Raw genomic sequence first — 23,594 nt, 5'->3', positions numbered from 1 at the left:
GGGCATGAACGGGCTTCTGGTTGGTTCTCTTGCTCACTGCAGTGTATTTAGTAAACAGATTGAAAGACCGCTTTAAAAATTACATGGAAAAAACATGTCTAAAGCATGTTCATTTGGTTCCAAACACACCAGCACTTACTGGAACAAAGCCTTAATATGAGTGTGGCTGCATGGTTGTAACCACTGAGATTTATTAATCTCTATTATAACAATATAAAGGTAAAGGAAGGCACTTTTACAAGTTATGTGCACTCCCAGTTTTACGTTTTGCAGGGCTGTAATTAGAGTTTGACCAGGATGGCACTCACCAGGTGTGCCAGTCAAGAGAGGCGGGGTATAGGGGCAAAAGGTAACTCAGCTTGCCATCCCGTAGTGGGCCGTTCTGCTACCCAGATGACCCATTCTAAACCTTTATTATGTATTACATTGAGCTCTGTTCAGCGGTGTCCTGATATTTGACAATCAGAGGGAGAGAACGTAGCATCCCATGTCTAGTGGTGGGCTGCAGTCTCTGTATCTTAGTGGGCAAGCCCGGAAGCTAAGTATAATGAATAGGTGCCCTCAATTTCAAAGCACTTCAGGACATCACCCAATGGTCATTCCCATTATTAATCAGTACTATTGACTGCGGGGTCATGGTGCTGCTGAGACAAAGTTCCACACAGCAAACCTCTGTTCCGCCACCAGAAGCAGGTGGATATTATAAGAAGGCAGAGAAAGGTGGGGGGGGGGGAGATAAAAACACAGAGGATGGAGTGTGAAGAACCAACTTAAGAGTGAGTAAGGTAACAATGTTTCTGTTTATTTCAAGTGCCATATGTGTGGCTTTTTGTAATATATAATTCACTAGTTGGCTTGCACTTTATGCATATATTGTATATACACCCCATTGTACATAAATGCTGATGCCACTTTGTAGCCAGCATTAAAGAGATAGCCATGTGCACAGTGCCAAAGCTTTGTACCATCATGCATAGTGGGGAAAGCCTTCATTTTTGCCCTCTCTCTACCACCCTGGTGCATAGCTTCTACTAGAGTTTCATGCATATGGAATGCCTTATGCCCTCATTATCCAGTGACATTATATGCACGTAAACTATCACTGGCATCTTACTGTATTGCGCAGAACCTGGTGCAATGGCATCAAAATCATCACAAATGGAAATATAGTGCTCATGCTGCAGTCCCAGTACAAAAGAAGCTCTGCAGTTCCTACATGTTTTCTGAATGCCACTAGTTCTGAAAACTAGATGTGCTAGACTGTATAAATGAGGAAAACTAAAATAATGTTTCTCAAATCCGATCCCCAGGGACCAGTAACCGTGCACTTTTCAGGCATTCCCATAGAATAGCAAGAAAAAACTTGGAGTTGGTTCTTAATCAATACACGTGTGCTCAATCTAGGAGTTATGGAAAACATGCAATGTAAGCGGTCTCTATGGACCAAATTTGAGAAAAACTGCTCCAAAGTTTTCTATGCCAGACGCCTATAACAGACTCGTATAAAAGGCTTATCAGAAAATTATTACCCTCAATGGCTCATTCACACTTCTTTTTTACTGGATTTTGTAAACATTTTTCTCATGAAAAGCTGAGGTAAAAAATCTACCAAATAAAATGAATAGTGAATTGGCGTGTTCCCACCACTGCAGTAATCCACAGCCTTTGTAATGCAGGCACACTGCAAATCTCTCATGACAGAAATCTGCATGGAAAGCACATCTGACTGCATGGAAGCTGCTTTTATTTTGTGGAGTGTACTTGTGTGTATACAAAATGCATTATATAGAGTCATTATGAACCAATCCCAGCATCAGACTTCACCATTGTCAGATCCCACCACCGCAGATACCTAAAGTGCAGTCATGCATTGCATGCTCAGGTCTCAGGAAAGGACCAGAATATGGACAAGACACACAAAATGGAGTAACAAGCCAAAGCCATCTCTGTGAAGGGATCTAATCGGAGTGATGTTCTGAACCCCTTAATGTTAAAGTTTATAAAACAAAAAACAATTAAACAAAAACTCAACAATAAAAAAATGCTCCAAGATAGGAGTGGATTATGATATGGACTCCCCAGCCACCTGTGTTTGGTTAGTTCAAAACATCCTTTTACATAGCTGGTCTGGCTTGTTGACTCTAATATAGAGAACAGAAAGCTGATACCAACCGTGAACCGCGGGCTCTGTCGTTGCACTTGCGTCTATACACGGGAAGAGGAGGAGGAAGGGAAGAAACGGAAGGAACAGCATGCAAAAAAAGGGAAAAATGGGACAAAATAAAGGGAACAGATAATACACGAGCAATAATGAATCTCACACAGCATTGAATCAGTAAGACAAGGGAGAACGTGACAGTCATACATAAAGGAGACACCTCACACTTACCTTCAGTCCTGAAAGGGGGAACAACCTTCTAGGACCAAAGGAACTATGGGGCAGTGACAACTATAATGGAGACTATATTTATAAAACAGCAGTGGCTACACTTCTTAGTGCCAAGGAGAAAGCGGGATATTAGAAGGTCATTTGTTATATCTCCCTCTGGGCACAAATGTCTCCACAATAACAGAAATTTGACATTTAACTGTTATAAAATATTCTAATGCATTATAATGAGCAGATTTTGGCATTGACTTGCATGGAAACATCTCTGACACACATTGGAGGAAGCCATTTTGTGGGGATGCAGTCTATCCGTATACTAGGAACTAGTGACATCGCTGAAGTATAAGCTATGTTCAAGCTACACACAAGGGACATATTTTTATAACTGTATTATACAAGCGCATTATGCCACAGTAATAGGCCGATTCAGAGATGGACGCACGGTCTATGTTCACGCAGTTTTATCGGTCATCTGCGCTTGCGTACGAGTCGCACTGCGCATGAGTCAAGTTTCAGTTACGTTATGCCTTGCAGTAAGGATTTATTTGCAAAGTGATCGAGAGGCAGGGACCGTTCGTGGGCAGCAACAGGGCGATGTGATGACCGTTTATGGGGTGTGTCTCAGCCTGCGACTGCGATCTCATACGCAGTAAAAATGGCTCTGACCTCTCAGTTTCTACGGCGTGACCAAAGGGTTACCCAGAAGGCCGATAATCGACTGATCTGCTACCAATGCTGAGCCTTTGCACGCAGTCTCTTGGATTTGCTCAGCCGCCTGTAGACGTCTCAATGCAAATCCCGGCTGCTGCGACATTTGCATATTTTCGCACAGTCGCTGCTTACAAATGTACAGCGCCGGCATTAGCGTACATCTCTGAAGCAGGCCCTACAGTACGTCAGTGGTTGCGAGTGGATACATTGTGATAAATGTTGGTTCAGGCCAAAAACATGTCCGCCTCCTTTGTATGTATATGATGGCCACATTGTAACTTACGGTTATCATCACTGTGCTACATTGGTACGAAGTGAAACTGATGATAAAACATTCCTACATACACAAGTTAGGCACAAGCAGGATTTAAGGTTACAGAAAAGTGTCCACTCGGCACCTTTATGTAGCTTCAACCCGTCACCTTTATGTAGCTTCAACCCGTCACCTTTATGTAGATTTGTTTCTTTTCATAGCATTCAAGTCAGCAGGCAATGAGTATATATATATGGACTGATGGGCACAGGACTCCCACTCCACGTGGCACCACTTATCTCAACCACATGCCTAAGACTCACTATGAATTATCAGGGCCAAAAGCAAGTGCACACTGTAATTTAGTATGGATCCACAGACCAGAGACTCAGAATAGCTGGCCACATTTATTTTCAAACGCCTTTGATTAAGTAAAAAAGTGCCCACGTGAAATTACAATGCACAATAAACACCAGCAAAAATAAACCCCTCGAACCTGCATGAATTATGTAAACACATGCATACTATAACTGTGCAAATAGGGGGATCCTGATGTGAAGGACATTTATTCTTCGTTTTATTATTCAATTTCCAGAGGGTTTTTTTTATTTTTTAAAAAGTAATTGCAGAAAAGAACTATTCAATCTTTAGAAATGTTTTCCATTTAATAAAATTACAAAAGTAAAAAAAAATATATATAGATTTTGTTTGACTCTTCTGAATGAAAAAGTGGCTACAGTACCCCAATTCCTCAAGAGGCCGTGTTCCCAATGTAATAGATTAGTATTATAACTGGCAATCTGTTTGGCTTTTATTCACGGTCGTTGGTGCTAATGGCAGAACTGTATCATGAGTAAAAAGGAGGAGTCCGTGCTTTATTTATTGTCGCAGCCTCCTAATTAAGTTTTTAATTTGTCCTTTTGACTTTAAAAAGTTTATGGATTAATGTCTACATAGGGAGCAAGCAGCAGTAAGAAAATATAAATGTCATTTAGTGGGTAATAAAACAAATGTGCGCAGCATACTGTAGTTAGATCGTAGGAAAACATCTTGAAGTCATTTACTTAGAAAGAATGACTTTCAGGCTTAAAGTCACAAACACAATGGCATATACTGTAGGATTGATTTCTAGCCTCAAACTGAGGAACCAAAAAAGGAACATAGCAATTTACTGTACCTCCTTTTCCCCTCAGTGACACCGCATTGTCCAGTCACCTTAAATGCACTAACGGAATACTGTGCTTGTGGCATCACTTACAAGTAAGGATCTGGTATATACCAACTACGCAATTGGCAAACGAGGATAAATATTTGAAGATGACATACAAAAATGAAAATCCAGTAATCCAACGTTCTACGCAAATATTTTGGCAAAAGTAGTTCTATATGTGAGGTAAATTCATACTGAATGAGACGAAGACTTTGGGGGCGATTCAATTGGTGCGTGGGTGGCGATAATTAATGAGCGCCCAGTTTTGCAATTCAATTGTTCTGGGTGCTCATTAATTATAGTCCTCTTCACGCCCTATTAGGCCGGGTTTAACTGCGTAAAACGACTAAACCGGTCTAAAGTGACCTAGGGTGCCCTGACGACGGGTTTTTTTGCACATTTTTGCCCGCACCCTCCTCAGGGTGCGAGCAGAAGTGTCGACGCCCATCGCTCTCAGTGGGAGCAACAATTGAATTGCTCCGTTGGGCGACTAAAAAAAATAAAATAAAAAAAAGCCGCCGGCTAAACACATGAATCGCCCCTTTTGTGTTCTATCTAAAACAAAACCCAAGTGAAACCAATTTTCCCCTCAGCCATGGAGGTTTAGGCCTTCTGTAGTCATCCTATACTATAAATTTCTTGTCAAAAGTTTTTTCATTTATGGTAAAGGGTGCATTCACTTTGGCATAAATCCATTTTACTATTCATTGTATCCGATTTAAAATGGTTAGTGCAGAGATTCAATCACAATCACAAAGCAGACTGATAGGACTTGGAAAAAAGTATATATTAAAAACACACACAAAAAAGAAAGTTTGTTATGAATGGAACATGCAATGAATGGATAAATTAGGGTCGGTTTAAAGAGCAAAGTGTCCATATAGACGGTTGACACCTAGGACGATAAAGTACAGCACATGGTTGTGCAGGATATCAGATAATAAGAGGGTTAAAGCCATTTGTTTACACACCAAGTTTGTTTGCAATATAGAGGTGTCCACATACACCTATCCGCAACTGGGATAATTTGTGGCGCCACAGACTTTGACTTCGCAGCACCATGTCACCTTTTTCTTAAAATATACGTCTTAATCTGCTACTTTATACCAATTTTTTTGCACCAGAAATACTAAACCTAAATACTTTGTAAGCTATTGGTGACTTAGGGGTATATTTACTAAAGCTTCTAAAACAGGCAAGTGTTGATGTTGCCCAAAGCAACCAATCAGATTCTGTCTATCATTTTCTAAAATGCAATAGAGAAAGGATAGCTAGATTCTATTTGGTTGCTATGGGTAACATCCCCACTTGTCTGTTTTAGAAGCTTTAGTAAATATACCCCTCAGAGTCCGATTCAGAGATGGACGCTAATTTCGCCACGGCTGTGCAATATTAAGCAAAAACCGCAGGAGGCGTCCTAAATATAAATACGCTTACTGCCGGCTTCACTGATCTGCTGCGTCTGAAGACACTGCATCGTATCAACTGCGTGAACATCGGCCATCTGAGTAACCCTCATTCTGTTGGGGCCATGAAAGCTACGTTCAAGGGCACAGCCACTGGCTTCGGGATGCCCAGAAAACTCGGCCAACGCGCCCCCTTTTCTGGAAAGCTTCACGTCGCTGCCACCAAATGCCAGCAGTGTGTTAATCCTGCTGCGGGTTTCGGGGCACTGCAACCGACGTACCAGAAGCAGATCTGCACATGCTCAGTGTGGCTCCTGCACATATCATTAAACATCAATTATGTAAAACTCTGAATCAGGCCCTTAGAACACTATTAGCAAATGAAAACACAGCATTCAGGATGAAGGATCTCATTCAGAGCCGCTCGTAAGCGGACGCTCGTTCGCACATCTGCGCATGCGTACGGATTTTAATACGCATGCGCGAACCAGTCAGTGCAGCCGAAAATAGTTTGTTCGCTAAATAGCGAATGCCTGCTATTTTGAGTGACAGGAGGAGGCGTATGTGGGTGGTAACAGGGGAAGGTGCTTGAAAACGGGGAGTGGAAATCAGAACGCAGGCGTGTTTAAAGGTCAAAACGTGCGTTTTATGGGTGTGCATAATTAATACAGCAGCGTCATTGACCACGTCACTTGGTTGATTTATAGTCAGAACTGCTCGCAAGATAGCGGTAGGAAAAACCAAGCAAAAGAATAGCGAGCAGTTCATACGCTGTTCGATGTACTCGATTAATCTATTAAATAGCGGACATGACGTATGGTGCGAGCGGCCAGGGGGCGTCCTTTTCAAAATTACGTCCGCAAGTTTTGTTCGCTCGTTCAGACATAGAGGCGTCAACAGACCGCAAAGTGCGAATGGTTCATTTGAATAGCCACCCCTTTTTAATGAACGAGAGAGCGCAAATAGCGTCCGGCTCTGAATCAGGGCCAAAGTACACTATCTGGGTGAAAAGGCAAAAGCTAGAGGTCCCCATACAAGTGACTCATGTCACACATTGTCTTGAATTCATGAAGAAGTACTCACTCACGGGAATTGCTACCGGTGGCAAAGGGTCTAAGTCGCACCATTTGGTGCATACACAGAAAATAGGGCTGTATCTATTTAATCCGAGTGGCAAAGATATATAGCTTTTATACTGAAAAGGAGGAATTCTGAATGGCACAAATACAGTCCCATGATCAGTTGTGGAGAGAAATACAGAAGGTGTCACATCCGTGCCAATGATCAGATTACATAATTAATAAGACATACTCATATTTTCTTCTAGGAAGTGGGCTAGAGCCAGGAAATGCACTGAACTTCCTAAAACCTCAGAAAGACTAAAAACTCATTAATGTATAATTTGTGCTTTATTGTTCATTGGTAAATATATTACTAGGGGTCATGAGCATTTCTAATTACGCTGGTACAACTCAGTGCACAAGAGGCTGCAGTTATGGGTTTATTGACCCATTTAACAAATCAATGCAATAGTCCTAACATTTCAATGATCAACCCCTTCGTCATCACTGTACCACCTCAATGTTACTGTGTACTGCATTATTTAAACTCTTAGCAGAAACCTGGTGCAGCGTCACTAGATTTGTGCCGGTCCTGGTGGTAAGGGGTCAGCAGTGGATCCGAGCTGTATCACTAAGTTAGTGTCAGTTCATTCTATACTTCAGCCTTAGCTTTAATTGCGGCAGCGTTCAACAGTGAAAACACCAACTGTCCTTTGGAATCAAGGTCTTCTTTATATATTAATATGGTTATCTGATTGTTGTTGTATTAGAGTCACATATTTAAATCCAATAGTAGGTGCTGCTGACCATTGTTGCTCTTTGCTAAATCAAACCTGATCCAAGCCTATTAGATTTTTTTTGCCATACACTGTGCAACGACTGCCCAGTTTGGTCAAAAGTGTTGAATTAAATCTCCATGTGTGTGACCAGTTTTATGCTATAAATGAATGCAGGGGTTTAGTTGATCAATGTTGCCAGTCTATACTAACTTGGCCCCAAATCACTGAGTTTGAAAATGCGTGAAGTTGATGACGATTGCTGCCAGACATCAGGCAGATTTAAATTGAAGCTGCTGTAAAATCCAGGTAGTTCTATTCTGCCAATGTGACAGCACTAAGCACTCATACTGTGCATACATGATCATGGTGGTCTGGCCACTCAACTTAGTCACTGGACAGCTGCATCTCTCTAGACTATTATTTATCAAGCCATTAAATATGGTACTTCCCCTTAAATATATATATATATATATCCACTTTTACAGTTTTGCGTGTTACTCACTGCTTCTAGCTACCTAATGAAGATTTATCCTGTGACGGAAACTGCACACTCAGCAATGCAGGCCACTATTCTGGATGTTTAAAACCAAACTGCCCACAAAGCACAAGCATATGCTGAAAACCATTAGTGATCTCAACAATGACAAATACTGACTGGGACTGGTGTAAATGGAGGTTAAACAATGACCGTAATCTAACGTGTAGGATGACGAGAGAGAGAGAGAGAGAGAGAGAGTAGAGAGAGAGATTGATTCATAACTCCGTCCGTCGGGATGCCTCATGAGATTGATTCATAACTCCGTCCGTCGGGATGACAGTGCCGGAATCCCGACACCTGTCGAAACCCGGCGCCAGCATCCCGGCTGTAAGTACTGGACTTATAAAGAGGGCTAGGGTTAGGCACTAGGGGGAGGGTTGGACACTAAGGAGGGAGGGTTAGGGGAGGTTAGATTTAGGCACCAGGGAGGGAGGGTTAGGGATAAGCAAAGGAGGAGGGTTAGAATACTGAACGACAAATGTGTCGACATCCTAACCCTGCCATGATACCAGTGCTGGATTCTGACCGCCAGGATCCCGAGTGCCGGCATCCCATACCCAACACATACATATTATACATATACACACATACTACAGGTATCTGACACTCACTGCACAAGTAAATACTTCACCCCGTTGCCCTCCAAAAAGAGTAATTTCTCAATGACAAATTGCATCAGCGGCACTCAGGGAATAAAAAGCTCAAGCACAATGTGCTGGATGACCAACGTTTTAATGTACTTTTACAACCCTTAAGAAAATGTAAAAATACACTGAAACGTCCGTCAGACAACACATTGTGTTTATTGAGCAGTGGCCCTCATTCAGAGACGGTCGCAAGAAACGATCGCTCTCTCTGAATGAGGGCGGCCGCTTCTTTTTTTAGTGCGGCCTCCTGGTCGCTAGCTAAGCTGTGGGTTACCACCCACAGCTTAGCGACCAACCAGGTTAATGGTCACGATGGTCAGGACCATCAGGGCTTGCGACGAGACCCTAAGGTTGGGTCTTGGCAAGCGCAAGCCCCAGGGAGCTTCCTGCTCTTATCGAGCAGGAAGCTCCCCACTGACATCATTGCTGATGTCAGTGGGGCCGCCCCCAAACGGCAAGCGTTCCATCGGGAACGCCTCCGTTTGGCCGGCCACCCCCCCCTGCCCGCCTACCAAACGGGGCGAGCTGTCAATCACCATCGACAGCTCGCCCCCTTTGGCGCGAGACCCGTAGCAACGGAGCACCCGTTGCTAGCCGGGTCTCGCGCATGCGCACGTCGGAGCCGGCTCCAACGAGCGCATGCCCAGTGGGCAAACATCGACCCGGTTGCGAGCGCTCAGTGCTTGCGACCGAGTCTGCATAAGGCCCAGTGTGTGTAGCTGCTAGCTAGCTATAGCATTAATATTGCCATGCTGCTGGTACCATGTATGATATGGGTAAAACCGAGCGCGGGCATATTTCTTTTCTGCTTTGTTTAAAAATTTTGCCTTGTGCTATCATGGTAGCTTTCAATTAAGGCTATAAAAAGCCTAGTTGGGTGTGGCTAACAGCCAGCCCTGTATAGATGTGTCCCTCTGTATCTAGGAGGTGAGTACATTTAACTGCAATGTAATGATGTGCTAGACATATATGCTAGTGTTAGGGACCTGCAGAAAAATGGGGTCCCTTAATGCTGGGCTGCAGGCTTAAATGCTTTGATCAAATCATGACAAAATCCCCTTTGTTTTATTTTCTGCACACACATAAATTTGCGGTATATTATTGTTAGCGCCGATAGCAAAAGTTTTTGTTTTGTATACATATATGGCATTAATATTGCCATGCTGCTGGTACCATGTATGATATGGGTAAAACCGAGCGCGGGCATATTTCTTATATATATATATATAATAATTAAAATCCTTTGGCTATATGGTGCCACAAGTGTTGTGCAGTGCCTTACAATGTACATAATCAAATGAGCACTCAAGAAAACAGTGACTTATGCTGGGCATACACTCTACAATTATCAGGTCGATTCGCCCAGATATCCGCAGATCGCCCCGGTATTTGTAGTGTGTGTGTGTGGCCGACCGGGGGTAAAATATCCAACAGTCGGGCATGCTGGATCATCCAGCATGCCCGTCTGATGCAATATTTGCAAGTTAAAATGTCGGCCGCACCGGGCAGTCCATGCCGTGGTCGATAGACAGACATTTCCCTTGTTCCTTCCCCCGGGGGCCGAGCGCAGATGTCGGAACCAATAAACTGAGATATCTCACAGTGTATTATGCCCACGATATCTGCAGGCTGAACAATAAAATGTCTGTTAGGCATTTTTTTGTCTGGCAGTGTATGCAGGAGCGTTTCTAGAGAGGAGGGGGCCCGTGTGCACTCTCCGACATAGGCACCCTCCTCTCTGTCCGGCGGCCGGCAGCGCATTGAGCAGTGTGCGGCCAGCGCCGGAGTTATAGACTCTGGGCACTAGAATGCGCCCAGAGTCTATAGAGTATGCGCAGGTCACCGGGAAAATGTCTGCCGCGCATGCACAAACGACGGGAAAATGGCGCCGACGTGGGACTCCGGAGAGGTAAGTGATACTATGGGTGCAGGGTGTGCGGTGCGGGGCTCCCCTGGAACCAGGGGCCCGTGTGCCCCGCACACCCTGCACCCATTTTAGATACGCCCATGAGTGTAGAGTACAAAACTATGCAGGACACAAAACATGTTTTATATACATAGCTGCATTCGCTATCATAACACACATAAGCAGCAGGGCGCCAGTAACCAAGTGTTAGGTGCCGCTGTGGGGAGTTAGGAGTAAATGAGTATGAGAAGGAGAAGCATGTGAGGGAAGAGGGCTCTGATTGTGAGAGCTTACATTCTAAATCTATATCTAATGTGTGCAAGCATAAAACTAACAGTCATATGACAGTATTGCCCATATAACATGGGTAATCCTAGTAGTTTAACTCCTCGAAATAGGGATGAACTGCTTTCTTCCATAAAACCGAGGTTCTAAATCACATTAATGACCATCCTTAATCCCCAACATCATGTTTTCAACGTCGTCATACGTTAGCTCCCAGCCAATCACAGCGACAACTGCACGCCTGTAATCACATTTTTCTTATAGAAGCCTTACAATTGTGCCCATTACTATAGCAGACGGCGAAGACAGAAAGGGCAGGGAAATGATTCCTGCTCTGTTTATTACACAGAGTATGTTGTAGCACGGGTAAGTTATACCGTAGCTAAAAAAAAAAAGGAGAAAATAAGCCAGAACAACTGTAATAAAATAAGGATTAGTGGATTAATAGGCACTTATAATGAAACTAATTTTTTGATCCACACAAAAGCATAAAATATCACAGTAAAAAAAAAAAAAATAACATATAGTGTAAAAACACTTCAATTGTGCAAAATCGTGAAATCACCCAAAATCAGCTTAGCCTGTAAATGAACAAAAACAGTCAATGTTACCTCAGATTAATGTAAAAAAAAAGATCACAAAGCTCACAATGTTAATTAATATATGCATGCATGTTTATAAATGAATATCAAAAGCCTGATTAAAGATTCAAATGGATTGAAATGCAAGTTCGTTAAAAAAAAAAAAAAAAACAATTAACAAGCCTAACTGATCAACTGTCAATCAAATACTGTTGCCAATAAAAGTACACAGAATACAAAATGCTGTAATTAAGAACTGCATCACAAAAAGAAAGCAACTGTTCATAAATAAAAGTACACAAAATTAGTGAAAGGTTTCATAAATTCCATGAGTTGTTGCAGTGAATATATAAATTGACATTTAAATAACAAAAATAAAAAGTTGATATTTTAGACATAAAAAAAAAAGCCAGCTCTGTGCGTCAGGACTGAAAGGGAGGCTTCTATAATCTGTAATAAAATGAGAGCAAAAGAGGGTCTAAATGTAATGAGAACACTAGAGAGAGAGCATTCAGCTGTTGCAGGAAGGTAAGTTGTCTCATGGTCTGGATGGTACCTGGCAATAAAATCACAATGTGCAACAATAAGGAGGCTTCATCAGGGATTGCCTATTTCCTCCTTGTTTAAGTACAGACTACCCAATGCACTAGCAGAGCTTTAATGCAAGTCGGCCAAAGCCGGCCTGCACATTGCTTGCATGGAACTAAATGTATGTACTAAATGCCAGCGCTCAGGATCCCGGCGGTCAGAATCCCGACGCCAGCATCCAGACAGGGTTAGGATACAGACACTTGTTAGTCGGTATCCTAACCCTCCCCCTCTCCCTACCCCTCCCTCCCCGGTGCCTAAACCTAACCCCCCCCCCCCCCATACCTAACTAACCCCCCCCAGTGCCTAAACCAGTGTTGGCTAACCTTGACACTCCAGCTGTTATGGAACTACATAACCCAGCATGCACTGCTACAGTTTTGCTATTAGGGCATGCCAAAACTGTGGCAGGGCATGCTGGGATATATAGTTCCACAACAGCTGGAGTGTCAAGGTTAGCAAACACTGGCCTAAACCTAACCCTCCCCCTAGTGCCTAACCCTCACCCTCTCACTAACCCCGCTACTTGCCTTCGTGATTGCAGTGGACGGGATCCTGACGCCGGGATTCTGACAGGTGTCGGGATTCCGGTGCTGGCATTCTAAGCGCTGGAATCCCGACCAGGCCACTGTATACATTCTGTCATATAGCAGTTATAAATTACCAGTCATCCCTTGCTCCAGCCATAGAGACGTGTCCTCATACAATATTGCTGCAGTGATGCCAAACCACCCCCTCTCGGCGCACCAGGTCCCGTGCTACTCTGATTGCTTTGTGCGTAATTTTTGCCCGAAAATGCAACTTAGTCTCAGTGCGATGCAACTAAGACGTACCAGGAGCCTGCACTGTTAAATTTGATATGTGGCACAAGTACATCTGTGTGCGACAGAGTCTGAATCTGTATACGCTACGATGCAGCGGCCGCGTTTTTTTTTTTTTCACACCAAGTTCCGTCGTGTTTCATTTACAACCTCGGTGCAGTCTCCTGGTGGGTCTTAGTCGCAATACTGTGCAAATAAGATGCATTTTCCTCAGAAAAAGACGCTCGGCTCAAGTAGAGTCGCCCAGGACCTGGCGGCTCACTCACACCAGACGTCTCATGTCGCATGGCGTACTGAAGTTAGGTGTAGGAGGACACACCTGTATCATCAGTGTAATGGAGGGGTCTGAAAACAGGTGTATTCATGCGTGCGCATAGCTGTGCACAGGCAGCAATTCCGTCAACAAGCCCTCACTGTACTTAACCTATGTGAGAATGCCCCGTAACGCTCCTGGATCTACAATTGAGATGCGCATGACTTGATCACCTGTACTTGCATGTTCTCAGTTCAGGAGTGTGCAAAGTGCGAAATGATGTAGTCCACTATTGCTTGTGATTGTCAATCATTATTGGGTTGTCTACACCGGTTTGAGCCTGTAGCTTTGGGAGTCAATTGTGCAGGTTATACTAGATTATTTTTGAACAACATAAACCATTTATAAGTGCATTTATACAAAATATAAGTAGCTTTACACACACACCTTTTCTTTATAATTCGCTTACTAACAATAAATTGGACAATAGTGCATTTGATATGCTTTGTTATGGATTTATGCCAAAGAACCCTGTACTTTGGAAACACTACCCTACATTATTAATTATACTGTATTAATACATTTTTTTTTTCTCAAAGTCCAGTCCTCAGGAAGCCCTAACAGTGCATGTTTTCCAGGTCGACTCACAGAATTTAAAATGAAATAATAAATATTTGTTGTCCAGCATGGAGTATGGAGAACATGCATTGTTAGGGGTTATTGAGGACTGGAATTGGGAAACACTCCTGTAGGGCAAACAGAAACATTCTGGAATACAACCTAATAAACTAAAAAAATGTGTTTAAAAAAATAAATAAAAAAATTAGACAAATTTGTCAAAATTATATATTTTGTCCAAATGTACATAAATAATATTTAGCAGTCCTCATAATTACGAACAGTTTATGAAAACCTGGTCTCATGCCCAGACTTACCTTTGCTGGACCTTACTGCAGACATAATCATACCTCTTGTTGCATCCATGTGTATTTCATTTGTACAGGGATGTGAAATTTAGTCAACCCTCCCTCAAACATTAAAAACACCCAACAACCTGCCCCACCCCCCACACACACAAAAGATGGACTAGATGGATAAGTAGGTCCTTTTCTGCCATCATATTCCCTGTTTTTCTGAGTGTCCAATTTACCGACACTGGCATAAAGCCAAATTGTTGGCAACTGGGTCAAACCAACCGGATCAAGTCGGTTGGCAAATGACTAACAGTACAGGTTGCAATCTTTGACTGTTTGACCTTCAAGAACAACTAGCCATCATGGACGGCTGCACATTCAACTATTCTGAGCCAAGATAATCTAAAATGGCCTAAATCACCACATGTTGGAATATTAGGGATGGAAATAGAATTTGATAAGGGTATGAAAACACTGGAATTTAGGGATGAAAAGACCATGGGACTGCGATATGAAAGTGTTCAGCCACATCGTCATGATAGAATTTTGGTTACTCGACCCCAGCCCAAAATTCATGCAGGGAAGTGACATACACACATGTAATGAAGTTACCATACCTGGGATGGTGGAGGGTGTGGTAGTTGTGGTGGTAGTGGAGGTTGTTGTGGGTGGTAGGGGGGTAGTGGGGGGATCTGGATGGAAAAAACAAGGAAAACAAAAAGCCAAATTAAAAAAACAAAACAAAAACACGTCACAAACAGCACAATCTCAATGGGATATCAGTAGGATAGCAATGTATTGATGAAAATAAGCACACTATTAAATGTAAAACCAACAAGAGTTCAGCAGGATGTCATTTGGAAATTATCCAAAGACTGATTATGAAATTATCAGGTCATTAACAGGATAATTAATACAACCATAAAAAAAAAAAAAGACAAACATGATACAAATGGAAAAAACAGCGGGATATTTAAATTATATATAAAATGATTATGAATTACACAGTACACAAAAAATAATTATTTGCAGCATATCAAGTTTAAATTGGCAGGATATTCATCTTAATAGAAAATAAACAAAAGATGAAGTTAGCACTGGCAATTGTAATAGTAAAAAAACAACAACAAAAACATAGCTAAGAAAGTGCTATTATAAAGAAATAAAAATACTGAAGGACATAATAAGCACTAATAAGCATGAAACCAAAAACATTTCTACAAGCTGTACAAATAATACTAAAATAATGAATATCAGCTCATGTCCATAAGTGCAGGAATACATTTGTAAAATGGCCTCTTTCTAGGGAACGCGTCACTGGATATGGTCAATTTAAACTTAAGCACAGAGAAGCCATGTCTGTATATTGTACTGGTTCTAGAAAGGTTAGGTCTAGTATGCAGGAACTGTTTGGTGTGTGATTTCCACTGCCGTCTGAATGCTGTTAACGCTCTGCCTGTTTGTCAAACTGCACTGGTGCAAATATGGCGCTCACTTACTTCCTGGTGGACAAACTAAACCTCGACATCACCATAGGAAGCTCAATGCACATGTCGCAAAATGACATAACATTGTGCTGAAATAAGTTATAAACTTCATGTAAATGCCTTGCACCAAGTACAAAATCTACAGCCAGATTGACACCTTTTATGTATGTACCCTATACTTCTATTTCTTCAGTTGTAAACCAATCTTTAGTTTGGTCTGGCCGGCGATAAATATCTGTGCTCCTATATAATGAGTAACAAATGTGCATAATGCTCTCTGTGATAAGTCACTTAAAAGCCATAGCTGAGACATTAAGCTCTAAATTTCAGAACATCCCGAAATCAGCTGCCACATTCGCGTGATCTGGTTAAAGAACAAATTGATTGGAGTGATTTAACTCCGCCGATTAGTGACGTCACACATTAAACAGCAGATTTAGAGCTAAGTGCAAATTTTGCTCTAGAGCAAACAATTTTCCACTGCAAGGGGTGTTCAAACAAACTTTTTTGGCCCCACCTTCTGAGTTTCAGAGTTTGGCTAGGCCATGCTCATCTAGCAACTTTACATTTTATATTTTCAACTGAAATTTATTTTCCAGGTGCAGCTGTTGCTCCCTATTGATGTATTTACTCTTAATTCTAAATCTGTCTGGTTTCAGAAAATCATGCAAGGTCAATTCATACATGGGTTTTAACTTAATCAGTGCAAAAGCTCACACACTGGCTCATCTTTATAGGGCTGTGTGATTTGCAGCTTGTGTCTGAAGAGTGTGTTGTATTAACTGCATATATAATTGTGAAGTCTGGAATAGTATATGCATTTTAGTAGCCTGCAAATCTCTTATAATAAAATAGTATGTGCCAATAAATAAAGTTGCACTCTGTAAACCATCACAATTGGACATGAAGAACATATACATGCAAACATCAGCAAACACAATGAGCAGTGTGTCTTAAGCTGGATACACACTATGCGATATGTTGTTTGTACATGTGACAAACATATTGCTAAGTGCATCTGAAAGTGTGTACAGACGTCGTTTACAATATCGCGCCGACCCTGCAGCACAGCTGATGCCTATATATCTTATATTAGATATATCGAAACATCTGCCTGTGTAAGGAAGACCTGACTTACACTGGCTACAGAAACCACAGACACAAACATCACAACTGGGTGGGGAAATTTAAAAGGCCGCTTAGTTAATGATAGGCCAGACATCACATCGAGTGGCCAATTGGGATCTACAGCTTAACAAATCGGCCGCTGGGTTGGCCACATGTGCACCCAGAATTAGTGAATGCAGTATAACAGCGGCAATATGTAGCCAATATGTTATGGGTAGAGAGAGGTGCATTTGCCATGCATGGTAAGTAAACCAACTAAAAAGACTAAGGGGGTATCCAATTAGCAGCGCTAAAGTAGCACTGGTAATTGATCGCAGCGGGGCCATCCAATTAGCCCCGAAGTGCCGCCAGTCGCTGGCACCTATCGTGGATATTTTTCGGGATGTGTCCCGAAAAATAATCCACTATAAGTGCTGTTTTGTCACAACATAAATGGCGAAAACACATAGGTCGGCAAACTTATCGCGGATCCTATGTATTTTCAGGAGAACTATCCTATTATTTCGACCGAAATAATAGGATAGGGTGGAAAAAAAAAATCGTCGAAAAACGGGGATAATCAGAGGAAAATCCCAGTTTTTCACCGACCGCTGCTATCCATTAGTGCCTGAATAATGTTCGGGACTAATTGAATACCCCCCTAAGGGCCTGATTCAGGATGGATCGCAACTGCGATTACCCACACTATAGGCCGATTGTTGCATTCTGCGCATGCATCGCAGTGCGCAAACTGGCTACTGCGATCGGGACTACGCAGACACATCAGAGTGATTGACAGGAAGTGCAGTTTGTGGGAGGTGACAGGGGGGGTGGTCGGTGAAAAGCAGGCGTGCCAGGGCGTTGGACGCCATTGCAGGGGCGTGCATAAATTATCCAGTACGATGCCATATGAAGCATGAGTACTCACTGCGTACCGGAAGGTTAGAAATACCGGAGTAAGGTCTGACCGTGTGCAAGTGTGCGTGAGGCTCCAATAGTACTCGATGTTACCGATGGTTTTGCAGTCTTGCTAAACACTACAGATGTGTGTAAGGTTAGGTGGGCGTCCTTATGTTGTGGTGCGACTGCATAGCAATCGCAATGGATTAGCATATCATCGCAGTGAGACTGCGTGCGTAATCTCAGCCGCAATTGAAGTTGCGATCCGTGATGAACCCATAGTTAGATTTATGGGTAATCAACTCGCAGATCTTGAATTGTTTCAATAAATAATTTAGGGCTATAATACAATATATTGCAAGTTTCTTTAATTTAATGTAATTTTATAGAAGTTTTAAAATTCTACTATTTTCAAAAACCTAGCGTGAATCTTATTTGAGAATAATACAGTATTAAATGTGAAATACTAAACCTTAAACTATGTGTTCTCAATCCCAAAAACATGTTTTCCAGTGAATTAAGTATGGGTCCGAGGGATGTAGGACCCAAATAACTATCTAATAAGCTATATAAAAAGTTTACAAGCAGTGTGGAAAGTGTGTAGTCAAGTGGGCACAGCCCTCTCACTCCTCTCCCAAGAATCATGTAGCACTGAGTGTAAGAATAAATTGGAGATAGGAAGGTTCTGGGGCAACCTGAGAGAGTGTTGGCGAATTGGGATTGAGTTCAGGATGGCGGAAAAAGTATTACTGAAGAGCGTCAGGAAAGCGCGAGTTGATGGGAGCAACAATACTATAAGTAACCATCACTAAGCATGCGACTGTTGGAAACGCATATAATCATTCCAGAGTTGCATCATGTGGTCACCTGCAACCATGACACCTGTTGCCAGGCAATAAATATTCTTTGAATGGGACAAAACTAATGGCATTAAATAAATCAAAGGGGTGGAAGACCGTACACAGATGAAGCACTGTAGACACCAGTATATAATCGCTAAGGACGGTAAACCCATAATTTCATGATCGGTCTTTAAACATTTTTTTCTCAAATTGGTTAATATTGAAATAATATGGACAATCAGTCTGACTTTATTCAAACGCTGCTACAAAGTCCATTTCACGGTGCACAACTGTGCGAATGATGGTGCAATGGCTGAGACGCCCACTTTCAGCATGTATAGACGCTGCAATACTGATTGGTGCGTGTTTAGATGCACCATCAAAACTTGTACTAGCCCAATGGCAGGGGCTGGTTCTCCATCCGTGTACAGCCTTCTATGTGAGTGGTTTAGCACCTGTGTATGCAACCGCTTTCACCGACACACCTGCGACATAACACACAGACGAGCTCCGTGCATACGCTAAGCCACCTCCCCGTCACCGCCCAGGACACCCACTACATTTTCAACACATTTGTGACAGTGCGGCTCCCGTGCGCCTCAATAGCAACTCCGTCTCTGTGCGCACGCTGTCTGGGTGTATTCGCAGTGCAGCATAGACGCACGTGCAGAAGAAAAAAAAATACTCAACAACGTCTGACATAGTCAGTGCGTGCGACACAATCAGTAATTCAGAATCCTGACCCACCGAAACAAACGGTACAGATGGCTCTGAAAAGGGAGTGTGTGGCAATGTTATGGCCTGGGCAGGCCGCTTGGCTGTGTCGGTTGTTTAGTGCAAAATAAAGTTTACAGAAAACGTTCTCAAAAATATAATAAATAGTGATGTTAGGCTCAAACCTGAGACTAAAAAAATATCACCATGTTTTATGCACTACGGGCTCATATCAGACATGTACACTCATGCTGCCACAGCTGCGAATTTCTACGCATCGGTCGGGTGTGGTATAAGAGATAGACGTAATCAGTTAGACAGTGTCTAGATAGACACCAGATGTTAGCCACAAACAAAAGTCAAACACATTAAAGTTAGATATGCAAAAAGGTCGACAGGTACAAAGGGTCGACAGGTACAAAGGGTCGACAGGTACAAAGGGTCGACAGGTACAAAGGGTCGACAGGTACAAAGGGTCGACAGGTACAAAGGGTCGACAGGTACAAAGGGTCGACAAAAAATGGTCGACAGGTACAAAAGTTCGACAAAAAATGGTCGACAATTTTTGTTTTTTATTAGCCCTAATCTTCACCCCAACCCTCCCCATGGTGCCTAACCCTAACCTTCCCTCCTGGTGCCTAACCCTAACTGTGGGGTTAAGTGCCTAGCCCTCCAGTGAGTGCCTAACCCTAACAAAATAATAAAAAATAAATGTCGACTATTTTTGTGTCTATCTTTTTCATGTCGAACTTCTGACCCTGTCGTTATTTTGTACCTGTTGAACTTTTTACATGTCTAACTTTAGTGTGTCTGACTTTTGTCTGTGTCAAACTTTTATCCTTGTCTAACTATTAACTGTCTAACATCTGGTATCTATCTAGACATTGTCTAACTACTGTCTGTCTATAGTCTGGAACCCGCAGCGGTCGTGTGAAAATATGCAAATATCGCACCCGCAGGGATTTGTATTAAGGCGCCCACCAGCAGCTTTGTAAATCCAAGTGACTGCGTATAAAGACGAAGCTCGGTGGCAGGTCACTCGATTATCAGACTTTATAATAACCCTAACGTCACACAGAATGGCCACCAGAACACCAAAGCCATTTTCAATACAGACGGGATCGCAGTCAGAAGCACATCCCAAAAATGGCCGCGACAAGCTTGCGTTTGAGTCACTACCTCCCCGTTGCCACCCACGAACGGTCCTGCCTGTCAGTCACTTTGCAAATAAATCTTCACAGCGAGCGGCATTGCTAATGAAACATGATACATGTGCAGACCACCGATAATCGCTCGTGTTTGTAAACATCAGGCTCTATGTGCATAAGCACTGACTCTACCAAGTTTCTTATTCACAGTAACAGCTGGACTACAAGCACTTGTCTGCTGCAGGCTTTTTGGGGAAAGATTTTCATTTGGAAATTAAACATTTGAAAAAATATGAGATATGGTAAGAACTTACCCTTGTTATCTCTATTTCTACGAAGTCCATAGGGTTCCACAGGATACCTTGGGGTATAGGTGATGACGTCAGGCATCGGGCACCATAGAGTTAAAGCTTTCAGCCTCCCAGGATGCACTAGGGTCCCCCTCCTATACCCCCGAGCCAAGGCATCTCAGTTACGTACCAAGCCATAGGCCGGAGGAGGAGAAGGAAGAGAGAGAAAAAAGATCTGGACACACACAAGAATCACATTCTCACCAGAGGGAGACGGAAAAACCGGTGACCAGAGTAAAGCCCATCTGCAGCACAGGTGTGACAGGGCGGGAGTCCTGTGGAACCCTATGGACTTCGTAGAAAGAGAGATAACAAGGGTAAGTTCTTACCATATCTCATATTTTCTACTTCAGGGTCCATAGGGTATCCACAGGATACCTTGGGGACGTCCCAAAGCAGCATCCTTTAAGGGTGGGGACGCTCCTGTGCTGAAAGGAGAATCCGCCGCCCAAAGGAAGCATCCTGAGAGGCAAAGGTGTCAAACGCATAATACCTCACAAAGGTATGGACAGAGGACCACGTGGCAGCCTTGCAGATCTGGACTGCAGAGGCACCAGGTCGTGCTGCCCACGAGGGACCCACAGACCTAGTGGAATGAGCCCTCACAGAGGATGGAACCGGCAGGCCTTCATGAAGATAAGCTTCTGAAATGGCCATACGGATCCAAGCTGCCAAAGTTTGTTTGGAAGCAGGCCAACCCTTTTTACGGAAGCCATAGAGGACAAACAAGGCGTCCGACTTTCTAAATGAAGAAGTGCGGTCAACATAAGTTCTTAAGGCCCGCACCACATCCAAAGTGGCCTCACCCACTGAAAGACCAGGTGAGTTAAAGGCCGGCACAAAGATTTCTTCGTTAATGTGAAACCGGGAAACAACTTTGGGCAAAAATTCAGGACGAGTGCGCAGCACTGCCCTGTTCCCATGAAAAATCAAGAAAGGGGGTCTACAAGAAAGAGACCCTAAATCAGAAACACGTCTGGCTGAAGCGATGGCCAGAAGGAAAACAGTCTTAGCTGTTAGCCATTTAAGGTCCACTGATCCCAGTGGTTCAAACGGCGGTCCCTGGAGAGCCCTCAGGACCACAGCCAAATCCCAAGGTGCCACAGGTGGAACAAAGGGTGGCTGAATGCGCAAAACGCCCTGCATAAAGGTGCGCACATCAGGGATTGTAGCAATCCTACGATGGAACCAGACAGACAGGGCAGAAACCTGCACCTTCAAAGAAGCAAGGCGAAGCCCATGGTCCAGTCCCGCTTGTAGGAAGGCTAGCACTCTAGACAGACGAAATTCCCTAGGTGCATAACCTCTCGGTCTACACCACTGGAAGAACGTATGCCACACGCGATGGTATATTCTCGCGGAAGACGGTTTCCGAGCTCTGAGCATGGTTCGCACTACAGAGCTGGAGAAACCCCTGGACCTTAACATGGCCATCTCAACAGCCACGCCGTCAAAGAGAGCCGAGTCAGGTCCGGATGAAGACAGGGACCCTGAGACAGAAGGTCCGGTCGCAGCGGCAACCGCAGAGGACTGTCCACGGACAGACCCTGAAGGTCTGAGAACCAGTGCTGTCTGGGCCATGCGGGAGCTATCAACAGGAGCGCCCCTCCTTCCTGTTTGAATTTCCGGATTACTCTCGGAAGAAGGGAAACCGGAGGAAAAAGATAAGCGAACCGGAACGTCCACTGGACCGACAGAGCATCCAACAGAGACGCCTTTTCGTCTCTTGTGCGAGACCCGTACACTGGCAACTTGTTGTTGTGCCGGGACGCCATGAGGTAGATCTCTGGAAGACCCCACCTGTCCACCAGCAGTTGAAAGACGTCCGGGTGCAGAGACCATTCCCCCGGATGAACGTCCTGGCAACTGAGAAAGTCCGCCTCCCAATTCAGCACTCCTGGGATGAATACCGCTGATATGCGCTCCACCCATACCAGGATTCGGGACACCTCTACGAGAGCCGCCCGACTTCGGGTTCCTCCCTGACGATTTATGTAGGCCACGGTGGTAGCATTGTCCGACTGGACCTCCACTGGGTGACCTCGGAGAACCAGATGTGCCTGCTGGAGAGCATTGAATACCGCGCGGAGCTCCAAAATGTTTATGGGAAGCTCTGCCTCTGCCCGAGTCCACCTGCCCTGGAACAAGTGTGGACCCGAAACTGCTCCCCAGCCCCGAAGACTGGCGTCCGTTGTCAACAGGACCCAATTCGCCACCCAGAACGGACGACCCCTGTTGGGTCGTCTGCAACCACCAGGCTAGGGAGTGAGCACTATCGTCTGAGAAACTGGGCATATTCCACCATGTCGAATACCGACACCATGGAGCCCAGTAACCTCATCGCCGAGTGCAGAGACACCTGGCGGCTCTGCAGACAACTGCGCACCCTCGACTGCAAGGCAGAGATCTTTTCCCCCGTCACAAAGATCCTCTGCTGTCTGGAGTCCAATAAGGCTCCGAGGTGCAGAATCCGCTGAGACGGGATCAGTGTGGACTTCTGCCAGTTTATCAACCAGCCGTGCCATTCAGTACCGCAATGGTCAGGTCCAAGTGGCGCAGAAGGAGCTCTGGAGATCTTGCCACCAAGAGAAGGTCGTCCAAGTATGGTAACATGCGGACTCCCTGCAGCCGCAGGAAAGCCGCCATGACCGCCATCACCTTGGTGAAAACACGCGGTGCTGTCGCCAGGCCAAAAGGCAATGCC

The 23,594-nt window shown here is 43.9% G+C and overlaps 1 protein-coding gene across 5 annotated transcripts in view; it reads right to left on the bottom strand.

The window, feature by feature from the left end:
* CADM1 (cell adhesion molecule 1) overlaps positions 1-23,594 on the bottom strand; it is a 288,245-nt gene that overhangs the window by 27,328 nt on the left and 237,323 nt on the right. For 2 of the 5 annotated variants that reach the window (XM_088481358.1, XM_088481361.1), the window contains 2 exons: positions 14,960-15,034; positions 2,173-2,205 (listed from right to left, as the gene is read on the bottom strand). The exons of 1 other annotated variant lie outside the window; for it this stretch is intronic. In XM_088481358.1, coding sequence (XP_088337484.1) covers positions 2,173-2,205; positions 14,960-15,034 — 108 coding nt within the window. The remainder of the gene's footprint in view (positions 1-2,172; positions 2,206-14,959; positions 15,035-23,594) is intronic. 2 more of the 5 variants (XM_088481359.1, XM_088481360.1) reach the window with 2 other exon arrangements.

This window comes from Taudactylus pleione, unplaced genomic scaffold (assembly GCF_031769625.1).
Source record: "Taudactylus pleione unplaced genomic scaffold, aTauple2 ptg000270l, whole genome shotgun sequence".
Classification (NCBI taxonomy): domain Eukaryota; kingdom Metazoa; phylum Chordata; class Amphibia; order Anura; family Myobatrachidae; genus Taudactylus; species Taudactylus pleione.
This window is presented reverse-complemented; position numbering and strand designations above follow the sequence as displayed.